The sequence below is a fragment of the Amphiura filiformis genome, chromosome 12 (assembly GCF_039555335.1).
Source record: "Amphiura filiformis chromosome 12, Afil_fr2py, whole genome shotgun sequence".
Classification (NCBI taxonomy): Eukaryota; Metazoa; Echinodermata; class Ophiuroidea; order Amphilepidida; family Amphiuridae; genus Amphiura; species Amphiura filiformis.
The window spans coordinates 49,428,182-49,450,063 of record NC_092639.1 but is presented as its reverse complement, the minus strand read 5'-3'; the positions used below and the strand labels follow the sequence as shown (position 1 = coordinate 49,450,063).

General features: G+C 37.6%; 1 protein-coding gene across 1 annotated transcript; it reads left to right on the top strand.

Moving 5' to 3' along the window:
* Nucleotides 1-1,588: 1,588 nt before the first annotated feature.
* Nucleotides 1,589-18,964, top strand: LOC140166336 (uncharacterized). Its single transcript, XM_072189773.1, has 5 exons — nt 1,589-1,932; nt 3,802-3,967; nt 6,026-6,387; nt 13,109-13,280; nt 16,082-18,964. Exons 1-5 carry the CDS (start codon nt 1,609-1,611, stop codon nt 18,391-18,393), a joined length of 3,336 nt encoding a protein of 1,111 aa, XP_072045874.1. The 5' UTR covers nt 1,589-1,608; the 3' UTR covers nt 18,394-18,964.
* Nucleotides 18,965-21,882: the final 2,918 nt, after the last annotated feature.

Genomic DNA, 21,882 nt, shown 5'->3' with positions numbered 1-21,882 from the left:
CTGGTAGACTACCTCCTGAAGAAATCAACTTCTGGAATTGATGCTGGAATTGTTACCTACCCACGTCGGTCAAGCAGGTATCCTGCTAGGATGCTGAATGACCTGGATTTTGCTGATGATATTGCCCTGTTGGAATCTTCTATAGCCCGGGCCCAGTCACAACTTACTAGGACTGCAACAGCAGCAGCAGATCTAGGCCTTGTCATCAGCGCACCTAAGACCGAATATATGACTGCAAACTGTAACACTCAGCCAGCACTCGAAGTCTATGGTAGTACCATCAACCATGTCACAGACTTCAAGTACTTGGGTTCCAAGATGGGCTCCAGTGCTGGAGACCTAAAAAGAAGAAAAGCACTAGCCTGGGCCGCTTTCTGGAAACTGGAACGCCTCTGGAGAAGCCCATCCCTGCCAATCGAAACAAAAAATCAAGCTGTTTGAGACAACTTGTGTCACTATCCTTCTGTACGGGTGCGAGTCATGGGTAATCACCAAGGACATGGAAAACAAGATCAATGCCTTTGCAACATCTTGCTACAGAATCATGTTAAACGTCAAGCGTGTGGATCGGATCCCAAATGAAACCATCTATAATCTGACCAACACCACTCCACTGGTTGCCAGAGTCAAGATTCATCAACTCAAATTTCTCGGCCATATACTGCGTCTTGAAGATGATGAGCCTGTGAAAGAATATGCCCTTTATATCCCACCACATGGGAAGAGGAAACCGGGACGGCCGCGGACACTGTACTTACAGTATGTACAACACCTCCTGGGAGATACTGAAGGGATGCTGCAGCCAAACAAAATTGTTTCGCTTGCCCAAGATCGCAACAGTTGGAGAAAGCTTGTAGTCGCCTGCTCCGCAGCCGACTGATGATGAATGGGAGTACTGCGCGTGACTGTACTCACGCGCAGCTACCAAGGCAACGCTGACACACCCGAGAGTATAGCGGACACGGTGATCACCTCGACTCGCCAATTATCATGATTATACGCTCGTTGGTGTAGGTGTCGCTTCTAAAATAAATATAATGTGTACTATTTTTTCAAAATCTATTTAGTTTTCCTAGTGATTTATAAAATTAAAGGAGGATTTCGTGATCTTTGTGACATTTTTCAGTAGATATTCACGAAAAAAGTTTAGTCCCAAAATTTCAGTTGATTTCGATTTTGCGTTTGCGAATTATGCATTATTATGTCTATTACACTGCTCCATAGCCACTGTGTGTAATTTCGTTCTGGTATACTAAAACGAAATTCAAATTTGACGATATTTTTGCTAAACGAATTAATCTGCAAGAAATTTTTGGTACATAAACATTCTGTAGCCAAAGGTTTCCAGTGGTATAAAAATTTCAACTTTTTTGGAAAAAAAGTGGGGGATGAGGCTCTGGATTACGAAATGCCCTTTTAAGTGGAGGAAAAAGAATTTTATATGAGTTATATGAAATATGAACTGTTCCGTTCAACTCGGCAAACCCTTGTTCAAATGGTACATTCCATATTTCACGTCATGAAAACATTCTTATCATTGTACTCATAAAATTCAATTTTGTATACTACCTTTTATCTGCAGTCACGTGTACCGGTGTACCACTCGGCATGGAGGTTGGTACGACCCCCAACGTGATTGGCATTGGGGACATTTATTCCTCCACTAGTGCAGCAAATGCTGGTCCAGAGAGAGCTCGTCTAGATCAAGCTGCTGGTGGTGGGGACCTTGGTGCCTGGATTGATGCAGATGGAATTGCCCCTAATTGGATTGCGGTGGATCTCCGAGGTCGTCCGGTCATCACCGGTATTATTACTCAGGGAAGACAGGATGCACCGATGTGGACGACAGAATATCAAGTATACTACAGTCAAGACGCTGTCGGTACACCGACTAATTGGAATCCTGTGTTAGATGCTAATGATAACCCAGCCGTAAGTATGAGCCAATGTACTCGTACCAAAATAGCAGAATGAAAGTGTCAAAACATGGATCGAAAGTAGATCTTACATTGGCATTATATGTTCGACTTCGAAAACTTCTTTCGGTCCCCTTCAGGAGCTGTCGGGATTGAATCCGAACTTCATACGTCACAGACAGCGCATCATTTGCACTTTATTATACAAACAGAAACATACAAACAAAACAAAGGTAAAAAAGCAAATTAGTCGAACCTACATTTTTGACAAAACGAAGTACCCATCTCTCTTTCGTTAGCGATTAGGCCAGACTCACGAGGCCAAACCCCACCATCGTGAAATGTTGCTGTGGGGGGATCGCTACCTCGCAATATCCTCCACAGCGAGTCTGTTTAATACCTTCCCAGCATTTAAGAATGCCAGTACCCATTTATACACCTGTGTGGGAGAAGTAATCGAGATAAAGTGCCTTACTTAGGGGCTGTGCAATAATTATGAGCCCTGGGGGAGGGTAAAATGGGCGAGCCGAGAGGGGGGGGGCAATCAATTTTTGGCACACCTTCATGGGGCGCCCTTTTAATAAAAACGCTCTAAAAAGGCTTAGGAAAACAGTACGGAAACGCTTATGCAAATTTTCATGCTCGCTGCGCTCACAACATACATCTAGACCGTTAGGTTTGCAAATTGGGATCCCAAAAATTTGACATGTTCAAGGGAGAGCAAGCGATTTTTGGGCGGGCCGAGAGGGGGGCAAGCGATTTTGGCAAGCCGTTTAGAAATTTTACCCCCCGGGGGGCTCATAATTATTGCACAGACAGCCCCTTAAGGGTACAACATGATAGCATCGCCGGGACTCAAACCCGCAACCTTCTGATTATGAGTCAGAGCCCGTTCCGCTCGGCCACAGTACTCCATCCTAAACAATTTAATTCTGGGCCCCTCCTAAACAAAACAAACATGTAATTAATTATGCAAACAATACATCTCAACACAAAATTAAAACGTACCTCAAATTGTTGGTCACAGCTTTGACCTGCATTAGGGGACTGGCAAACCAACGAAATTATATAGTTTTATACACCAGGAATGGTGATATCCATTAGGCCAAGAAAAAATTGTTTGCTTGCAATCCAGTGGGATATTTGGTCGGTCGGAAAAATATATATTTTTTTTCCAAGTTCTTTTTTTTGTTTATAATGACTCAGTATTGTATAGGCCTGTAGACAATGAACATTGGCCATGTGGAAAGATAAACACAGCCAAATTAAAAAGTCTTCACTAGTTCCATCCCCATTTAAAATTGCACGAATTTCCAAACAACGGTTCCTATGCTCACGACGATGATTAAACTTTTGATATCAAATTTGGTATCAACCTACGAAGGAAAGTGTATAGAAAATTATTATATAAATTATTTTGCCATAAACTCATCAGACTCTGATTAAATGTGGATAGAACTAGTGGAGACTTTTTAATTTGGCTGTGTTTAAACCAATACTTCACTTCATACCCTCAACACGCAATATACACCATAGAAATAATTCAATTTCAATTAGAACGACTGCATACTTACAAGTTTATTGGAAACATTGATGCATGAATGGATAGTTATAAATGTTATTATGAGTTTACAGTAACGATTTTCTTCTTAAGAAAAATGTTGTTGTCCAAATTTAGCTTTGAAATAAAATTTAGACACAAAAAGAGTAATGAAAATCATACATTAAAATTATAAACTAAAACCTCTTTTTTTTTTTTTTTTTTCTATTCCGATTTTAGCCAATTTTGGGTTGGTCGGTGGAGGGCAAGCAAACATCGTTTTTGCCTTATACTGATGCTGCATCAATGATTTGACTTGATTTGATTTGTGCATTACTTTTGTAGGTATTCACTGGAAACAGTAATCAAAACACGAAGGTCACACAGACGTTCTTTGAACCTGTTGTCGCATTGCATATAGCCATTGTACCCACGGAATGGGATCGGGACGCGACTGATGCTAGCACGATGGATCTACCAGCATTGAGATTTGAACTGCTTGGCTGTCCAGGTAAAAGTGATATTTATAATTTGTGATCTGGTTCCAAGTTTTGAAGTATTTCATTAGGAAATGAATTTGGAGAAAACCTTCTGTTAATAAAATACTATGCTGAGCCACCAGCCTGGGTGGCTCACGCTCCAGTAATTTCAGATGATTGAGCTCAGTAATACATCAAAGAATGTCTTCCAATTCATGAAAACAAATAGATAATCAGCTTCTCGGATTAGAAGCTTAGAGGGAAGGTCTTGCTGCTCAGCGAGTGTTTGTAATTATCAGAAGGTTTTCTCCAAATGGAAGACACCTGTATAATAGTCACTCTGGAATAGTCAGTGGTATGTCCTTTGTGACGGGTAAATGATAGGCTGTACTCTGTATTCAATTCTGGCCCATTCACAAAGGACATACTACTGTCAATATGTGTCTTCAAGCAAAGAATCATGCAACTCAACTGTCGAAACGTCGTGAAACTCCCAACTTGCGAATAACATTCAGAAACACGATGTAAAACATTCTAACATAATGTTATTTAACTATTGTCAAAACAATTGAGCAAAAATATTTGTCCAAAATATTTTACAATAACGTTTTAAAAAAGTACTCTTACTTTTTATATAACCCGACATTTACTAGCATAAAATAAAATGGTATTAAAACGTTTGCAATGTTTGTGTTTGCTGGGTTGTTACTTTTAGTTGTTCGGTGGTAGACATGCGCATATTTTTTTGGGGGGTGGGGCTTTGGTGGCGCGAGCCCCCGGGGTCAAAGTAGGGGGCGGCCAAAACGAAGGGGCGGCGAAAGAAGAAGGGGCGGCAAAAAAAAGGGCGCCCAAAGAAGGGGCGGCGAAAAAAAAAGGCAAAGAAAAAAAGGCGGAAAAATTTGAAAAAGTATAAAAACTGTTAAAAACTGTTACTATACATTGCTTTTAGGGGCGCTAGCGCCTAAAATTATTATTATTTTTTTTTGCTCTTCACTTTTTCAAACCACCGAAAAAAAATTGGGTCAAACTTTTCGGGCTGTTGAGGAAGGGGCGGCAAAATTTAATTTTCTTCAGCCCCCCGGGGTAGGAGCGGCCACGGTACGCCACTGGCAGAGCAAGGCATGTTAGATTTGCCAGCTAAAGTGTTTTTGTTTTTTGATTATTGTTCTTTGGGTGATACAAATTCAGGTTCCGATGGGTGTAAAATTATCACCCCTGGGTAATTCGAGATATCCCAGGTCAAAGTTTATACAGGGGGTAAATTATAATCTTGTCCAATTTTGTCTCAACCTATGTCAAGTTATTCCTCTCGTCTCGCCAAAATATTATATAGTTTCACATATCTACGACTTATCGTTGCAGAGTTATTAGCCAAAAGGTTGAAGGTTATAATAGGGATCACAGCAAACATAAAACGTTTTTAAAACGTTTCAAATGGGTTATATAGTGGGTTTTAGTTTTAATAACATTAACAACTTACCCCAATATTGTTCAGTTTGGAAATTGTTTGGATACTTTATTGGCGAAGTATAGTAACTGGTCACACACAAAAGGTTTTAGTGAAACTAGGATATCGTTGGCGTTTCAACGTGAACCCGGACAGCATTTTTTTAAGAACAAATTTTAACAATTTGGTGCAATTCTCAGGCTGTAGGCATCCTTTATTCGTGTGAAAAAGCTGTTTATTCATACTAGTCCTTACAATGATGTTCAGTGATATAGACAGTGTCATTTTTACATCATTATTGTGAAAGTGACACAAATAGTCGTAACCGACAATTAGTCTGCTATTTTAAACTGTTCCGTTTTTCTGCGACATACTTTGTTGTTTGTGGTATAAAAATGGTATTCACTGATTGAAAAGACGCTATATCTTACCAAAAAATAGCAAATTTATCGCTGATGATACTCATAAAAAGATTTAGTAATACGACAACAACTTCTTATTTATCAATTTACAAATGTTCCTATTTGGTTAAATCTACAGAATGCAAAACATTTTCAGATTTTCTACATTTGTGCGATTTGTCTGTTTTAGAAGTTCAAATTAAAACTACGTGTGTGTGTGTGTTTATGTATTTTTTTTATAGTTCCACAATGCGATGAGCCTATTTCGGTGTCGTATCCTTCGAATCCTCCTCCAAGGCTTGGCGTCGCAGACGACATTCGGAGCATACTGAATTCACAAATTTCCCAATCGTTTGGAACAGCTTCTAATGGACGACTCGATGGATCTTCACGCTGGGTGGGTGATACATTAGGAGCATCCGTAGAGGTCTTTTTGGGTGGACGATCGACTGTAACAGGAGTTGAAATACAAGGAAATGGAATTGCTGGATTGGTCGCTGCTCATGTATGGGTGACAGCTTTTGAAGTAGATTACAGCCAGGATAACGGAGCTACGTGGATATCAGTTAAAAATAATCCAACTACAGGTGGCGCTACAACAGAGGTAAATGGGCTTTATGAGAGATGAGAGGGATAGTGTATGATAATGGAAAGATATAGGCCAACTGACCGCAGGGTTTATTGTTCTATTGTGTCTGGTTAGAGAGCTGACATATTGGAAAACAAAGAGCTTTCAATAGTCATAGAGTAGCAATAGATTATGTAATGCTTTGTTCGTTTGATGCCGATTAGAGTTTGCGACAGGCTTTTCATATAAGTGGTACCATTGTTTCGAACAAAGGGGTTCCGCCATGAAATTGGTCACTGATCCGGCATCATATTAACGCTCTACACAACAGGCGAGTATCAATAAGTGACCACAAGAGCCATTCCATGTCAACTCCTGGGATGTGCACCGCAGCACCTCTTCAATTTTTTTCTTTTTCTGTGTGGTGGTAGATATTGATGAGAAAGTAAAATCCTGAAAATTTGAGCTTCATACGCTATTTCGTTTTCCCGTGGCATCAATTTGAAATTTAGGGGGATCAGCATAAAAAATGGGTCGCAACGCGAAAGACGATGTTTGGAGGTCCATAAATGCATAAAGGGAACCCCTAAATCTTTGAACTTAATTGTGTAGAGTTCAAATCGGGCATCAGAAAACTTGTAACTACTTTACTTTAAAAGATATAGGGCCCTCAAAATGCAACTTTGTCCGTCCAGGACCAACTTCGGGGGGTCAGAAATCCAAAAGTAAAAATAATTTTTTGTCCATTTTTTTGCCAGTCGGAACCCTTTGGTAGGACATTACTCTTATCCAATATTGAGTCAATTTGAATAATTTTAGCTGAGATATTACCCATGCAAAACTCCAATATTACATTTTTGTACATTTTGACCCCCCTGAAAACCAATGTCAGACATTTTGCCCCACCATCAACTTTAGGTATGTTGAAAATATGTTCTTGGACAACATTTCTGAGAAATAGTGGCTTGGGGTCTTGATGACTTTGCATTAAAAACATCAGTTAGGCTTGCCTACTTACATAGGATTCATTCCAGCCACATCAACAAAAAGGGTTGGTTGGTCAGTGGTCATCCCCTCAAATTTTGCTGAAAATAATTTCTAGCATACCTCTATCAGTGGACTTCGGTTGTATATATAAATGCGCATATATAAATGCGCACGTGACATCTACAAGTCGCCATACCGTATTAAACGATATAAGGTACCCGGATGTACATAAACTCCCCGTGCAAAAGTATAGGGGAAAATGACAGGTCGCAAGGAAAATTGCTTTTGCAAAATAGTGGCATTGATTGCAAAGGATAAAATAACTTGACCCGAAAGATAAACTCTTTATTAACGTTTTCCATCAGGGAAAAAAAAAATAACTACGGAAAAGCTAGATATAGCTGATTTACAAACTTATATTTCATAATTTCCGTGCTAAATGGGCGTGCCAATTGGCCATATCTATGACGTACTGCTGGTTTCATACTATCATGCTGCTTGCCGCCGAGCGGCGTGACACACGCGCATTGTAGACAAACAGACACAATCAAGACTTGTGAATGGCTGATAAGTCATGCCTCTTGTCGCAACGGCATGAAAGTATGAAAGGGACATGATTGGCTTTAAGGTCAGAACTGTGCAGGCGGCGGATGACATGATCGAGCCGGCAACTTGTGAAACCGCCCGGCCGTATGGCATTTTCCAATATAGTCGGTTAATTTTGTGGGGTTCATTATCGAACCCCAACGGTTTTAGCTTGTATTTATATTATTTATCAACATAGGCCTATTTGTTTGTGATATTTCAAGCGTTTTAAAATTTCAAAATAATCCCATTCAATTACACGGTTGACGATGAAAATTTACTGAATTAAGAGAATGCAATGCGGCCACCACCTGGAACTGTGGTCGCAATTTCAGTGATTGACAGTGAGGTAACACGAACATGGCACTGGTCATCTGGTCACGTGCGCATTTATATATGCGCATTTATATATACAACCGAAGTCCACTGTCTATGAGCATAATGAACACATGGAAAAAAATGAATGCTCAACTTCAAGCGGTTTGGGAGATATGGCTTGTCAAAATTTGGCCCAGACCCACACTTTTTGGTCTCCCGAGTCGTGTCGTTGAATTAGTAGCGTTTTGGGACACTCATATTTTGACCTTGAAAAATGTGACCGTACAGCACGAATGAGCCGTAAATGTCCTCAATTGTATTCCGAGTTACAGTGTAAAATGGGCATAGGTCATATTCATGTATTTCAATTTGGTGCTACGTGTATCTCATTAAATGAGGACATTTACGGCTCATTCGTGCTGTACTCATGGTCACAAATGATGTTATGCTGAAAAGTACTAACCCAGAAAAACAGAATCTGGCCTCAGAAATAGTGTATCTTATCTACTTAAAATGTTATGGGTCTCTCAAAACCTTGTTTCGTTTTGTGAAAATGTATTTGTCAAAAACGAAACGAAAAGAGGTTTTGAAAGACCCATAACTTCTTCAACGACGCGACTCGAGAGAGCAAAAAGTGGGGATCTGGGCCAAATTTTCAAATTTTGACAAGCCTTATCTCCAAAAGCGCTTGGATTTGAGCATTCATTTTTTTCTATGTGTTCATTATGCTCATAGAAGTATGCTAGAAATGATTTTCAGCAACATTTGAGGGGATGACCACTAACCAACCAACCCTTTTTGTTGATGTGACTGGAATGACTCATATGTCATTGTTGTATGTGAGTAGGCAAACCTAACTGATGTTTTTTAAGCAAAGTCATCAAGACTCCAAGCCACTATTTTCTCAGAAATGTTGTCCAAGAACATATTTTCAACTATGGGGGGGGGTTGTGTTTAGTTTTTATAATAATTATGATTAGGCCTACATTTATTTATCATTCCTTTCTTTTCCTTTCTCTGTACTTATTATTTCCTTGCTAAAGTATCACTCCCTCTCCTTTTCTCCCTTCCCTTCTCCATCCCCTCTTACTTTTTGTCCCTCCTTGTTCCTATCATTTTCCTTATCTTTTTATTTATTTACTTCTATTTATTTATTTCTTTTCATTTCTTCCTTTTTCTCTCTTCCCCAAGCCCCCCTCTCATTCTCCATATCCCCTCCTCCACCTCTTCCTCCCTCATCCCCTCCCAAGACCTCTCACAGAAGAGCTGCCCCCCTTGGGTAACGCACTGTTTATGCCAATCTCCTTCTTAAGATAAAATTAAATGTCAATTTGTGGAACAACTTTTATATAGGCCTATGCCAGTACTTATTATATGTTAGATGTATACGTAGCTAGTATTACAATTATACAGTAAGACATGTGGACATGGCAGCCTGAATTCTGATGTGCAATTGATCAGCAAACGCATTCAATTGATTTAAATGAAGCACCTAAAGTCAGTGGGTGATAACGAACTAAACACCCACGGCTAATGTGTGCCTTTTGTGCTTATACGGCTACTCAATTACACCCTTGGGATGTATAGGGACAAAGGGTACCTCTCGCTCGTGTAGGCGCTTTCACATGACTTTCGTTTGATCACTTATTGACAGTAGCCTGCCTATAATTATAGCGTCAATACGCTGTCAGGTCAGTTACCGATTTAATGGCGGAAGCCCTTTGTCCCGAACAAAAGGTACCTCTCGATGAATAGCGTTTCGGAAACTCCAATTGGCACAAAGGAACAATATGCGTTACGTAATCTATTTCCTCTCCTTTCTATATCTAACCTCCTTGGTATGCACAGTGTCATCCATTTATGTCATTTATTTATTTTTGTTTATCCTTTGTTAGGCCTCCGCACTTGTCTTGTTGTTATGTGTGTGTGTTAATTTTTTTGTAAGGTGGTGCAACACTTTTGCAGGCATTTGCCTTTTGTTGCATCTCCTCCATCTTGTGTTTTTTAATCATTTTGGTGTTAATTAAGTATTGTATTTTTGATGGAAATAAATTGAATTGAATTGAATGTCAAAGCAATGGATCATAAAATGTTCAAGGACATTGGTTTACGTGAACTCCGGAATACGCAGACTGTGACCAATCAGGTAGTTTTGGTGTTGCGTATGCATAACTGTAATGGCACTATGATGTGAAATTCTTTACATACTTTTAAAAACACTAATTCACCCCGGTAGCCAAGTACCAACATGTCTTATATATATCTATGAATATTCTCAGATTGATAATTATATACGCGAGGAAACGAATAAAAACACACAGACAAATATGGCGCCAAACTGGAAGGTCAGATGTGGTGTCAAATATGTGACTAGCTTTGCTTCAACAAAACCCGGAACAAGTCGCCGGCATGTTTTTAAATATGACATTCCCATAAAAAAAAGAAAGTATTTATCAAAAAGAGGTTTATTTAATCAATAATTGACAGTTGCACTATGAATCCTGTGTAAAGCAGGAAACCAATTAGCCTATAACTCCGAACAGCAATTTAGCAAAAATATCAAGGTGTCATTTACAAAATTATCCATATCTTGAAAAGTATTGATGCTATGTATATAATTTTGGTATCATTTTAAAGCTTATTGTCCCGTGCACGAAGGACGTGTCACGCACGTCCTTCGTATTATTGACAGCAAGTCCTAATTTCGACATTACTATTGTAATAAAAATTCCTTTAAAAAAGGAATGGGGCGCCCAATGTGAGCTTGGATGTGATATGTGATGCGACCAAGCACTAAATAGCATTTACAAAGCTGCTTTTGCAGAAAAACACATTAAAATTGGACAACCAGTTCCAAAGATATTAGCAATTAAAGTGTTTCCAAAACAAGAGGAAACGAAAGGAAATATTCGCTTTGTTTGGCTATGTCTTAAAATCAATATTGCCGAGTTCCGACTGATTTTGCTTGATCGCGTCACATATGGTGAATTCTATGGTGTGTAGATTTGGTATTATAATGATTTTTCCAGGGAAGAGTAGAAGATGATCAAATGCAAGAGAAATGTGTTTGATTGGGGAAGGTGTTCTGACAATCCAAATATATACCTAGTCCACCTCAGATGACCTGTAACAATTTTGGCGCAGAATTGTGATCGACATTACTTAATTCACCTCGGATGACTTTGATCTGACATTCAACATTTTCGCGCTTACACCAATCATGTCCATAACAATTTAACTCTTACAACTTCCTGTCAACTCTCTAATTTAAAACTCTAAATTTCTGTCTCCTTGCCTTTTCTGTCTTGTACCATTAAGATAAGCAAACATCTTCATAATCCAATCAGGTGGTTAATGACGTGCATTCTCTAAATTCAGTAAATTTCCATCGTCAACCGTGTAATTGAATGGGATTATTTTGAATTTTTAAAACGCTTGAAATATCACAAACAAATAGCCCTATGTTAATAAATAATATAAATAGAAGCTAAAACCGTTCGGGTTTGATAGTGAACCCCACAAAACTAACCGAGTATATAGAAAATGCCATACTATTAATTAATTTTAAATGAACACGGATCTTGGGACACCGATATCTGAAGACAACAACCTCAGCGTTTTTTAACTGCCATAAATCAATTGTAATTGTTTTAACAGGCCTGCATTAAATACCCATTAAATCAATTAATTTAATAAATAAATTATTTATTAATTATCTAATTAAATAATTAATCAATATTAATTAATATTAAATAAATAAATAAATAAATTTAAATAAACAAATCAATACATAAATAAATAAATGTAAATAAATAAATGTAAATAAATAAATAATAGCTAGAGACCAAAATTTAATATTTGTTCAGCCTCATTCATAATATTGGAATTTTAAAATTGGACATTTAAAATAATATGCACACATTTATATTATAAATGATTATATTATAATTGCTCATTGCATGTGAGCTATTAAAGAGAGTGTCAAGAGAGTAATAAAAATTCAGGTGAATTTGGTAGGGCTCGGTTGCTGACGCAACCTCTCTGGATAGTATATTAAGCAACAGAGCCCGAAAGTATTGCTAGGAAGAATCTGAAGTGAGTTAAATTTGTAGTATTAAAAGTCAACACAAGAGATTGGTTCTTTTAATTTTTTTAAACTGAACAAAATTTACGTCTTTTATGTCGGCATGTTTCGGTGTACCGTAACATCACACCACAGAAAGTACCCTATTTAGGTGTAACCTTATCAAAGTAAACATGTTTAGGATGGTTGTTGCTTGCACTTTACAAATGTATTAATGTTTTTAAGAATACACTAAGATTTTAGTATGAAAGAGGCCCTTTAGCAATTCAAGTATTATTTTTGTATTTTCCTCAAATTTTGATGGAAAATTTTGTAACGTGTCATTCCGTGTATCAAAAAAGTACATCATGTAGGGGTAACCCTATCAAAGTATACATTTTTGGGTGGGCTATTGCCTCTACTTTGCACCAATAAGGTTGTTTTTTAGATAGGTGCCATTTTTGGAAAAGATTGGACTTTTTCCATTCAGAAAATGTTTACTTTTGCTATGATAGGATCTATAATTTGGAAGTTATGAATGTTTCAATGCAAAATGATGCGCGATCCTAGAAATTTACTAACGAAACGCAAAGGAACACCACTTCAAGACACGTGGCCATATATAAATATGTAAATATCATTGCTGGCTGAGTGTAATATGTTCTGTGAGTTTATACATGTTTGTATATTGTTGCTTTTTTGTGTCACTTTTAATCAAGACCCTCACGGGTTAGAAAAATAAAAAATTACATTTACCATGTTTACATAAACAATAATTCACCTTTAATTGTTTTTTTATTATAGCCATTTAACACAGGAGCAATAGCTTCAACCCCTGAGAATGTTATATACAACGCTGCATTTGATCAGCCAGTGTCAGCTACTCATATCAGAATCCGCGCAACAGGCACTGTTGATGGAACTAGCACCACAGGAGTACCTCCTGAAATGCGGTTTGAAATTAATGGTTGTAGAGGTATGTAATATCAGTATATTCCTGATTATCATTCGCAATTACTTTGCATTTGTTTTTTCGCCATAGCGTTAACCCTCAATTTACTCTTAATTTAGGTGTAATTTGTCTTTGGTCCAATCTCTACCATGGAATGTTTGCTATATCTTGATAAATAAAATAACTGTTTAAATTTTGGTATTTCTGTCTCATAAAGAACCAATGTCTAATTACAATATTTTGAAATCACAAACCAAAACTGGGTGCTTTGTTAGTTGTGATTTCATACGACTAGTCCAATAAAATATCCACTTACTTGCAAACGTTTCGAAAACTGTCAGTTTTCTTTTTCGATGCTATTGTTGTAATGACGATCTGTATACAGCTGAGCTGCTGCCTAGCACCTGAGCAACTGCCAGTTGATTTTTTGTCAGTTATCACATCGTCAAAAACGTGACTTAAGTTGTATCGTCCCTCGTCTCTGTTCATGGTGTTGCCCCGCTTTCTGATGGTGATTGCTTCTTTGATCCATCTTTTATATCTATAGCTCTCTTTGCTCACGATCTTAGCCTCATCCCAGTCGATTACATGCTTCTTCGTATGAAATCACAACTATAAATTCTACTATGAACAGTCCTAATGAATTTGTTCACAAAACTGGGTGCTATGATGTATGCGATTGGGCCACGAGTATACACTTTTACCAAGTTGGCAATAGGAATTTGCTTAATTTTGCCACTTTTGCATATACGCGACTTTTTTGTGATGACCTTCAAGATGTGGCTATTTTCAGAAAACAAGATGGGGTTGTTAATATTCTATTTGAAGAACTTGGGCAGATAAGAAATGTGCTGGATATGTTTTTTGTTCATGATTGAAATTTTTGTAATCAACGAAATCTGGCGAATGACTCGTTTTCAGTCCAGATTAACACCGACACATTCAAGTTGGTTACATTTTGGCGAAAATAAGGTATTTTCTTTTGAATAAAAACACTTTTCCAATTGTTTTTCCGGTATCAACAAAATCGCAATGAAATTCGAAGTGGCCAAAGTTCCCTAAATATATTGTGAGTTATACCACATCCATCCATCCTGGCAATTTGAGTTTCTACCCACTGACAGTGGTTTAATCCTAAGCTTTGCTGGTACCTAAAGCTTCGTCCTGAGACATATTCAACTGCATGCATGGACTTGAGGCTATGAGATTCACTGACATGTGATTCCACCGATAAATGCAATAAATTGAACAAATAATAGCCTGTACCATTAATTTGATCTTTTCGATGAAAACAAGAACTGTCTTTAAAAGACAATGCCACATGTAAAGATCATGCTGGTAATTTGTTGTATCGTGTATGAAATAATTAGGTCTTTACTTTTTTCCCAAGGCCTAAAATACAACTGCCAATAGTTTTGTAGGTTGTATTTGACAAGTTTGTACATAGACAAGTGAAAGGTCCATGATATATATTACTTTCTTTTGTTTTAAAAAATGCTCCTGCATTGCTCTTTTTCTATCTGTATTGCTCTCTTTCTGTATCTTTTTTATGCGGTCTTCTTTTGACTTTATTTGAAATGATACACCTATAAATTCTTAAAAGGAAAATGCCATTGAGTTTGAGAATGAGATTGTCCTTCTTATTCAAACTTGTCTTGTCTGGTATAATGGTGTCTTATATATGCCTATAAACTAAATAATACCTAAAAACAAGTCCAGTTGAACATGTTGAAATTTAAATTGGCTAAAGTGACACTTTGTCCAGAGTCTACAAGAGTTTGTTTGTTGGGGGTATGGATGTTAGGTAGTTATACATATACACCAGGCACAAAAAGAAACTCGTCAGTTATATTCATCCTTGCTGTTCAATAACTTGATAATTTTGGATTATTCTGAAATATACATTTTGTTAATTGGAATTGTCTTTCTCATTTGACACCCTGTTCGTGAACATTGAGCAAGAATTGACCAAGATATGCGCCTCCAAACTCTCAAACCCCAAAATGAAAAGTTGCAAATTTAACAATTCAATTGTGCCTGTTACACTGTGTGTTTTATTGATTGGCCCGTGGTGCTTGTGTGCAATACAACGATGCGTTCCCATTGAAAACCGTTGAAAATGCAACTTTTCTTTTTGGGGTTTGAGGCTTTGGAGGCTCATATCTTGGTTAATTCGTGTTCGTTTTTCACGAACAGGGTGTCAAATGAGAAAGCAAAGTCCAATTAACAAAATGTATATTTCAGAATAATCCAAAATAATCAAGTTATTGAACAGCAAGGATGAATATAACTGACGAGTTTCTTTTTGTGCCTGGTGTAGATAGGTTATATGCCAATATGTATAATTTATGGAAATCTTAAAAGTTTATTTTGCATTTCATCACTTATGCTATGTAGGCTACACCTCAGAAATATGAAATACGTAAAGCTTTATCTCCAAATTCATTACCCCGATTATGCTGGGGGATTGGCATCATGACAAAAATGTTGAAAGAAACGATGAAAATATATGGATACTTAGCTTGCATCACGATTCACGAAACAGCGACGTTGTTGTTGGCTAAGAACATGGTGAAATGACTCTACTACTATTTTAAAACACGTTAAAATGATATAAAGGTTATTTATAGTACATGGCGCTATTGGGTGATTTGTGAGTTCGAATCTAGTTTAGCTACATTAGTGGAACTAATGTAGCAAAAGAAAATCTTAAACCCATAGCGCCATGTACTATTTTGAAATAATTTATTGATAGAAATACCGAATAGAATGCCTAATACAGTATAATATTAGTGCATTCATACTTTTGTTTTTTTATACTTTAGATCCTGAGATAACGCGAATTGCTGTAGACGGGACATGCGCTGCAAGGAAGGTGTACTGGATAGAATTTGGACGTCAGTCAATATTCTACTCTGATCTAGAAGCTACAAACCCAACAACAGGGTCACTTCTCTCTGTTAGTAGTGGTACAATTGTTGACATTGAATTAGACATTGACAATGACCTTATCTACTTTGCACAGCAAGATGGTACATCTAGTTTGATCAAGAGAGCTAGACTATCCACTGGATCTGTTCTAAACACGGTTACTGTGAGTACTGCCAATAGGAATATCCAATCTATATCAATCGACTGGGACACGGAAAGGGTGTATTATTCAATCAATGCTGATGCAAGCGGTTCAGGTGTAATAGGTTATGTCAATCTTGATTTAAGTGGTAATACACTAATATCTACAATAACTGGTAACACGGCATGGACATTTTACCCGTTTGATATAGGCGTATATGGCGACTATGTCTATGCGTTGGAAAATAAAGCTTCCATAATACGCGTGATGAAGTCACTATCCGGGAGTACCACAGCTACAACAAACGTGAGAGAAACCGTTGTTACTAATGCAGAGACGTTTAATCGTTTAGCAGTAGATCTCCAATTTGTGAAATGCATCGATTTTCCAACAGTAACCTTTGACCCTGATACGTATTCACGCTTCGAGTATGACAGCATTGTAGATGTTAAATTGACACGCGCAGGTGACCTGCGATGTTGTTCTGTGGTCAATCTGGCAATCGGTGAAGATACTGCCTCACTCCTCGCGAAAGATCCGGAAGATTTCTCTCTTCTAGCCAATACACACGTGAACACAAATTCCTCAACCATAACGTTCCAAGCAGGGGAAGAGTCCATCACACTTCAGTTCAAAATCGAGCAAGATAACACGGTTACTGAAACCATCGGCGAAGGAGATGAGAAGTTTAGTTTGACTTTGACTACCAATGATTGTGCCGCTTTAGGAACCACCCCCTCGTCGGAGGTAACCATTAAAGACTATTACAGTTGCTACTTTATAGACGAACAGGATGACAGTTATGAGATATTGGAAGGAGATACTAATCGGGAACAATTATTTCCTGTGATGCGCAGGGGATATTTAGGTCAAGCAGGTACAACTAACTTTGTGTTAATTGGTGGTTCTGCTAAGATATATGAAGACTATTACTATAGTTCGGCTACTAGAAGAAGAAGAAGCTCGGCTAATGCAGAAATCACATTTTCAGCTAACAGCGAAACAGCATTTGTTCCAGTCACTATTGTTGGTGACAATGACGTAGAAGATCTTGAAAATTTCTGCGTTCAGTTATCCGTTACGACTGGTGCCGTTAATACTTATCTCTGTCCTGGAGAAAACCACAAAGCTTCCATCAACATTACTGACAACGATTTCCGTGTATTTTTACGTGAGACACATATCACCATAAGTGAAGATGCGGGAACTGTTCTTGTACCTGTGTGTCGTGAGGGATATCTGGGAGACGGATCCGTGACTGTACCCGTCACATTGATTGATACAAGCGCTATTGCAGGAATGGATTACGTCAACAGAATTGGATACCAAGTGACCTTCCAAGCAAACCAGGAGTGCACTAATGCTGAAATAACCTTAATAAATGACGGAATCGGTGAACCTAACGAAGCTTTCCGTGTAGTAATATCAAAACCTAGTAAAGGAGAACTCAGTGAAGGAAACACGCAGACATACATTGGAATTACCGATGACGATATAGCCATTAGAATACAGTTAAGTGCATACAATGTGAATGAGGGCGCAGGAAGTCTCTATATTACTCTTCTTAGACAAGGAGCCTTGGAAGATGATAAAAAGGTTTATCTTGTCGCTATCAACGGTACTGCTTTGTCTGGAGTGGATTTTGAGGACATTGGTGAGGTTCTTTTCGATATCGGCGATCGGTCAAAACGCTTTCCAATTACTATCATAGACGACCAACTGTTTGAGTCTTCGGAAACATTCACGGTGGCACTTATCAATGAAGCAGGTCAAGTGCTGTCATCGGCCACTGTTACCATAGAAGACAACGACGTGCAACCTCCTGCAACACAGCAAAGATATTTCTTTGATCGTTCTTCTCTAGTGGTAGACGAATATGCTGGAAATCTTCCAGTTGCGGTCATCCGTACGCGAACGGAAGAGCCAGGAAGTGTAAAGTCACTACTACATCAGGAACGGCAACTGCGGGTACGGACTTCACTTCCCTTACTCTTTCTGACCCCGGATCTCTCGTTCAGTTTGGAGAGGAGTCGGTCGGGCAACAGTGATCATTCCGATAAATGACGACAATAATGCTGAGGGGGGTGAATCTTTCACAGCCACGCTGTCTGACCCAAGTGACGGATTGATAACCGGTAATAACAATGTGTTGATAACAATCGTGGACGACGACGTTGACGATGACGACGATGATGACGACGACGATGATATTGGAGGAGGAGATGGCGTTGCTTTGAGTACAGCAGCTTTGGTAGGGATCATACTTGGGGCAGCTATTCTTTTGTTGACATTATTGGCTTTGGCTGTATGCGGTTGTTGTATGCTTCTTAGACAACCTGCTATTGCTCGACCGCCTTTGTATCCTCCACCACCACCAACAGGATACGGTTACGGTGCAAAATCCCCACCTCCGGCATATGACGATTATTATACGCGAGATAACAGAGCTTTTCGACCGGTTTAGAAAATATCCAGTATTCAGAACGGGTACGTACTTGGATTGTTTACAGGTTGATAGTCCGAAGCGTCATTAGTACAAAAAACCCAAATCCTTATGCTTCACCCTAACCCTGACATATAACATAAGTCCTAATCCTAACCCTATCCCTGACTCTAATACCAGATCTGACCCTAACCACACTGCAAAAACAAGTGTTTATATTTAAACACCATATTGTGTTTATTAGAGCAACACTTAATAAACACATAATTCATGTTAATGGTCTAACACTAATGTTAATGGTTCTAACACTAATGTTCATAAATTAACACTTGGTGTTATATTACAAACACTAATGTTTGTAATATAACACCAAGTGTTAATTTATGAACATTAGTGTTAGACCATTAACATGAATTATGTGTTTATTAAGTGTTGCTCTAATAAACACAATATGGTGTTTAAATATAAACACTTGTTTTTGCAGTGCATACCCTAATAAACCGTAATCCTAACATTAAACCTAAATCGCCTTGGACTTGAACTTGAAATCTTTTTGGACTAATGACCCTTCGGACTAATAGGCTGCTCCCTTAGGTTCGACTTTCCTTTCGCCGTTCTCAAATTGATTTGATGAGCGTTGCCATGATTGCTGGGTATATCTTACCGATTTAATTACAACATGCATCTTATTTTACATACCACGGCCATGCAAAAGAGTTGCAACTTTTGTAAAATAGTTTAAAACATTGTATAGTTGTGCACTTTTTGAAATGGTGAAGCGGTCTTTTAGAATAATTTTGAGTTTAACAATTGTCATTAAATAAGTGGTTAAGGTATGAAAAATGTTGATAGTATATTTATAAACCAAGTGATTTATTTTTAATACTGCCTAAAGTGTGTGTTGAACGTGCCATGTTCCCCCATGTAATACTACCATTTGGAGCTTATTTAACTATAAGCTGCAAATGTATGAATAGTAAAATATATCTGAATGCCACTTGTTGGAGATCAGATTATAAAGCTAGTATATAGTTTCGTGATCAGATTACATGCGACTGCAAGAACATCTATTGCTCTCTGTTTATTGTGATGAAAAATGTGATGCAGCACACCAAGGGAGTGGGGGTTACCGCTAAGTGCTTTTCAAGATTTAGATTAAAATAAACGAAAAATATGGAAAATAATTAAAATTTGGGCGGTATAATAAGAATTTGGGCTACTTATGAAATACGAATGACTAAAATATGAATGCCTTGCAAATGAAGTGTCATTTTAGCTCACTTTCAAGCTTGAAAAATGATTTCAGAGCAGAAATACAGAACTCAAAATTGACTTTTGATGAGCTGCATCACAAATGATTTACTATGAAGGGAGGTCATGAAAGCCTGTTTTGGCAACAGATTATACGGCATGAATTCAGGTCAGAATCAAAAGGAGCGTGTTCAAAAGGCATTGGTAAATAATACGAATTAATTTGGCAAAATAAGACGTAACTTGATGAAACCCGTTATTTTGTTTACTGGAAGAGGCCTAATGACCTTAAAAAGCAGAGAAAGCTTCACAAATCTGAAGAAAAAAACCAAACAACTTTTGCAAATCATGTGCTAAGGCAAACTCAATCAATTTCTGCCAAAAAAACGACAAAAAAATTCCTCAGAAGGCAAAATCTGTGTCGGTTGGGCCCGTAGAACAGATGGTTTTTGGTCGTCTAATGTATACTATATGTAGTGTAAGGGTCTTGTGTTGTAATAGTATGTTGCGAAATGTGTAATACATTATGTTGAAAAAAGAATGTGTACAAAAATGTAGTTCAGGGGTTTTGTTTATTATATCGAGGGCTTAAAATAAGAACCACCTATGTCCATGTGTTCTCAATTACATGTTACTTATTTCGGCAACAAATGGACGGTTAATTCTGCCCTCCATAATAAATGCATATACCCCAAACTCACTTACAATTATTATGGAGGGCAGAATTAACTGTACATTTGTTGCCGAAATCAGAACAAATGGACATGCATAATATTTTGGAATATAATATATATGTATATATTTTTGTTAATTTAGTTAGCACTATACAAAGCAAGTAAGAATTAATATAACAATAATTGTTAAATATTAATCTTAAGAAAGGTGTAAAGGTTTCTTTATTAATATTATATACGAGGGTCATTCAAAAAGTTCTACCTTCATCATCACATCTCTATTATCTTATGTGCCAGGAAATTGAAATTACCTATGATTATATTCTTAAATCTAGGCTAAAAAATAAAAGTTATTAGAAGCATATGTGATTTTGGGTTGTTTCGATATGTTGATTAAAGCGAATACAGATTTGGTACGTCGGAAAAGGTTAAAAACTGAAGCCAAAAGTCTAGTAAGAATCATATTGTAGATTTGTATAATAATTTAGATGTGATGGTGGAGGTAGAACTTTTTGAAGGACCCACGTACATTAGAATGTCTAATTTGGTGTTGTGGTTCTTGAGTTATGAGGTACAGAGTGTTGAAACGAAATATCTTCATAAAACGATACGAATCTCAAGAACCACAATACGTTAACGCCATGTTGTAACATTTGCCGAGGAGGACGCCCTCAATATTTTTCAATTTTTTACGCGATTGTAATGTACTTTATTAAACTAACATACCGTGCAAAATCAAGACTTTAGGTGATGTAGTTTTGTCAAAATCCGTTATTTTGAACAAAGCGCAGGAACCGTCGTTTAATTAGCGTATGGAGGACAGTCATACACACATCAAAGGACCGTACCGTAGCACGACCGACGGCGCTGGTAGTGAATTTCACTTTTCTTTGCTTAAAAGGGGACATATCTGACAATAAAAGCTAACATTTAAAGGAACAGAAATACAAATCTATTTTTATGGAAATGTTACAATATGGCTTAAAGCAATTTTTTGTAGGTACATGTTTTGCATTCCCTAGTGTGAAAAGTGGACCTTTTAATAAAAGAAATAAAGAAAGAAACTGAACTTAAATTGTGTGTAACAAATATATTTTGTATAAAGCATCCCGCGGTAATTTTCCTGTCTTTTTTGTACTAGTAATAAACATCTCATAAAAGTAACTATTAACCCCCTTAAATAAA

What these genes read in the sequence shown, in the direction of transcription:
- LOC140166336 (XM_072189773.1), top strand. Translation starts at nt 1,609, where the DNA reads ATGGAGGTTGGTACGACCCCCAACGTGATTGGCATTGGGGACATTTAT. An exon ending in CAGGTGGCGCTACAACAGAG is followed by an intron (nt 6,388 to 13,108) that starts GTAAATGGGCTT and finishes TTTTTATTATAG; the next exon opens with CCATTTAACACAGGAGCAAT. An exon ending in TGAAATTAATGGTTGTAGAG is followed by an intron (nt 13,281 to 16,081) that starts GTATGTAATATC and finishes TTTATACTTTAG; the next exon opens with ATCCTGAGATAACGCGAATT.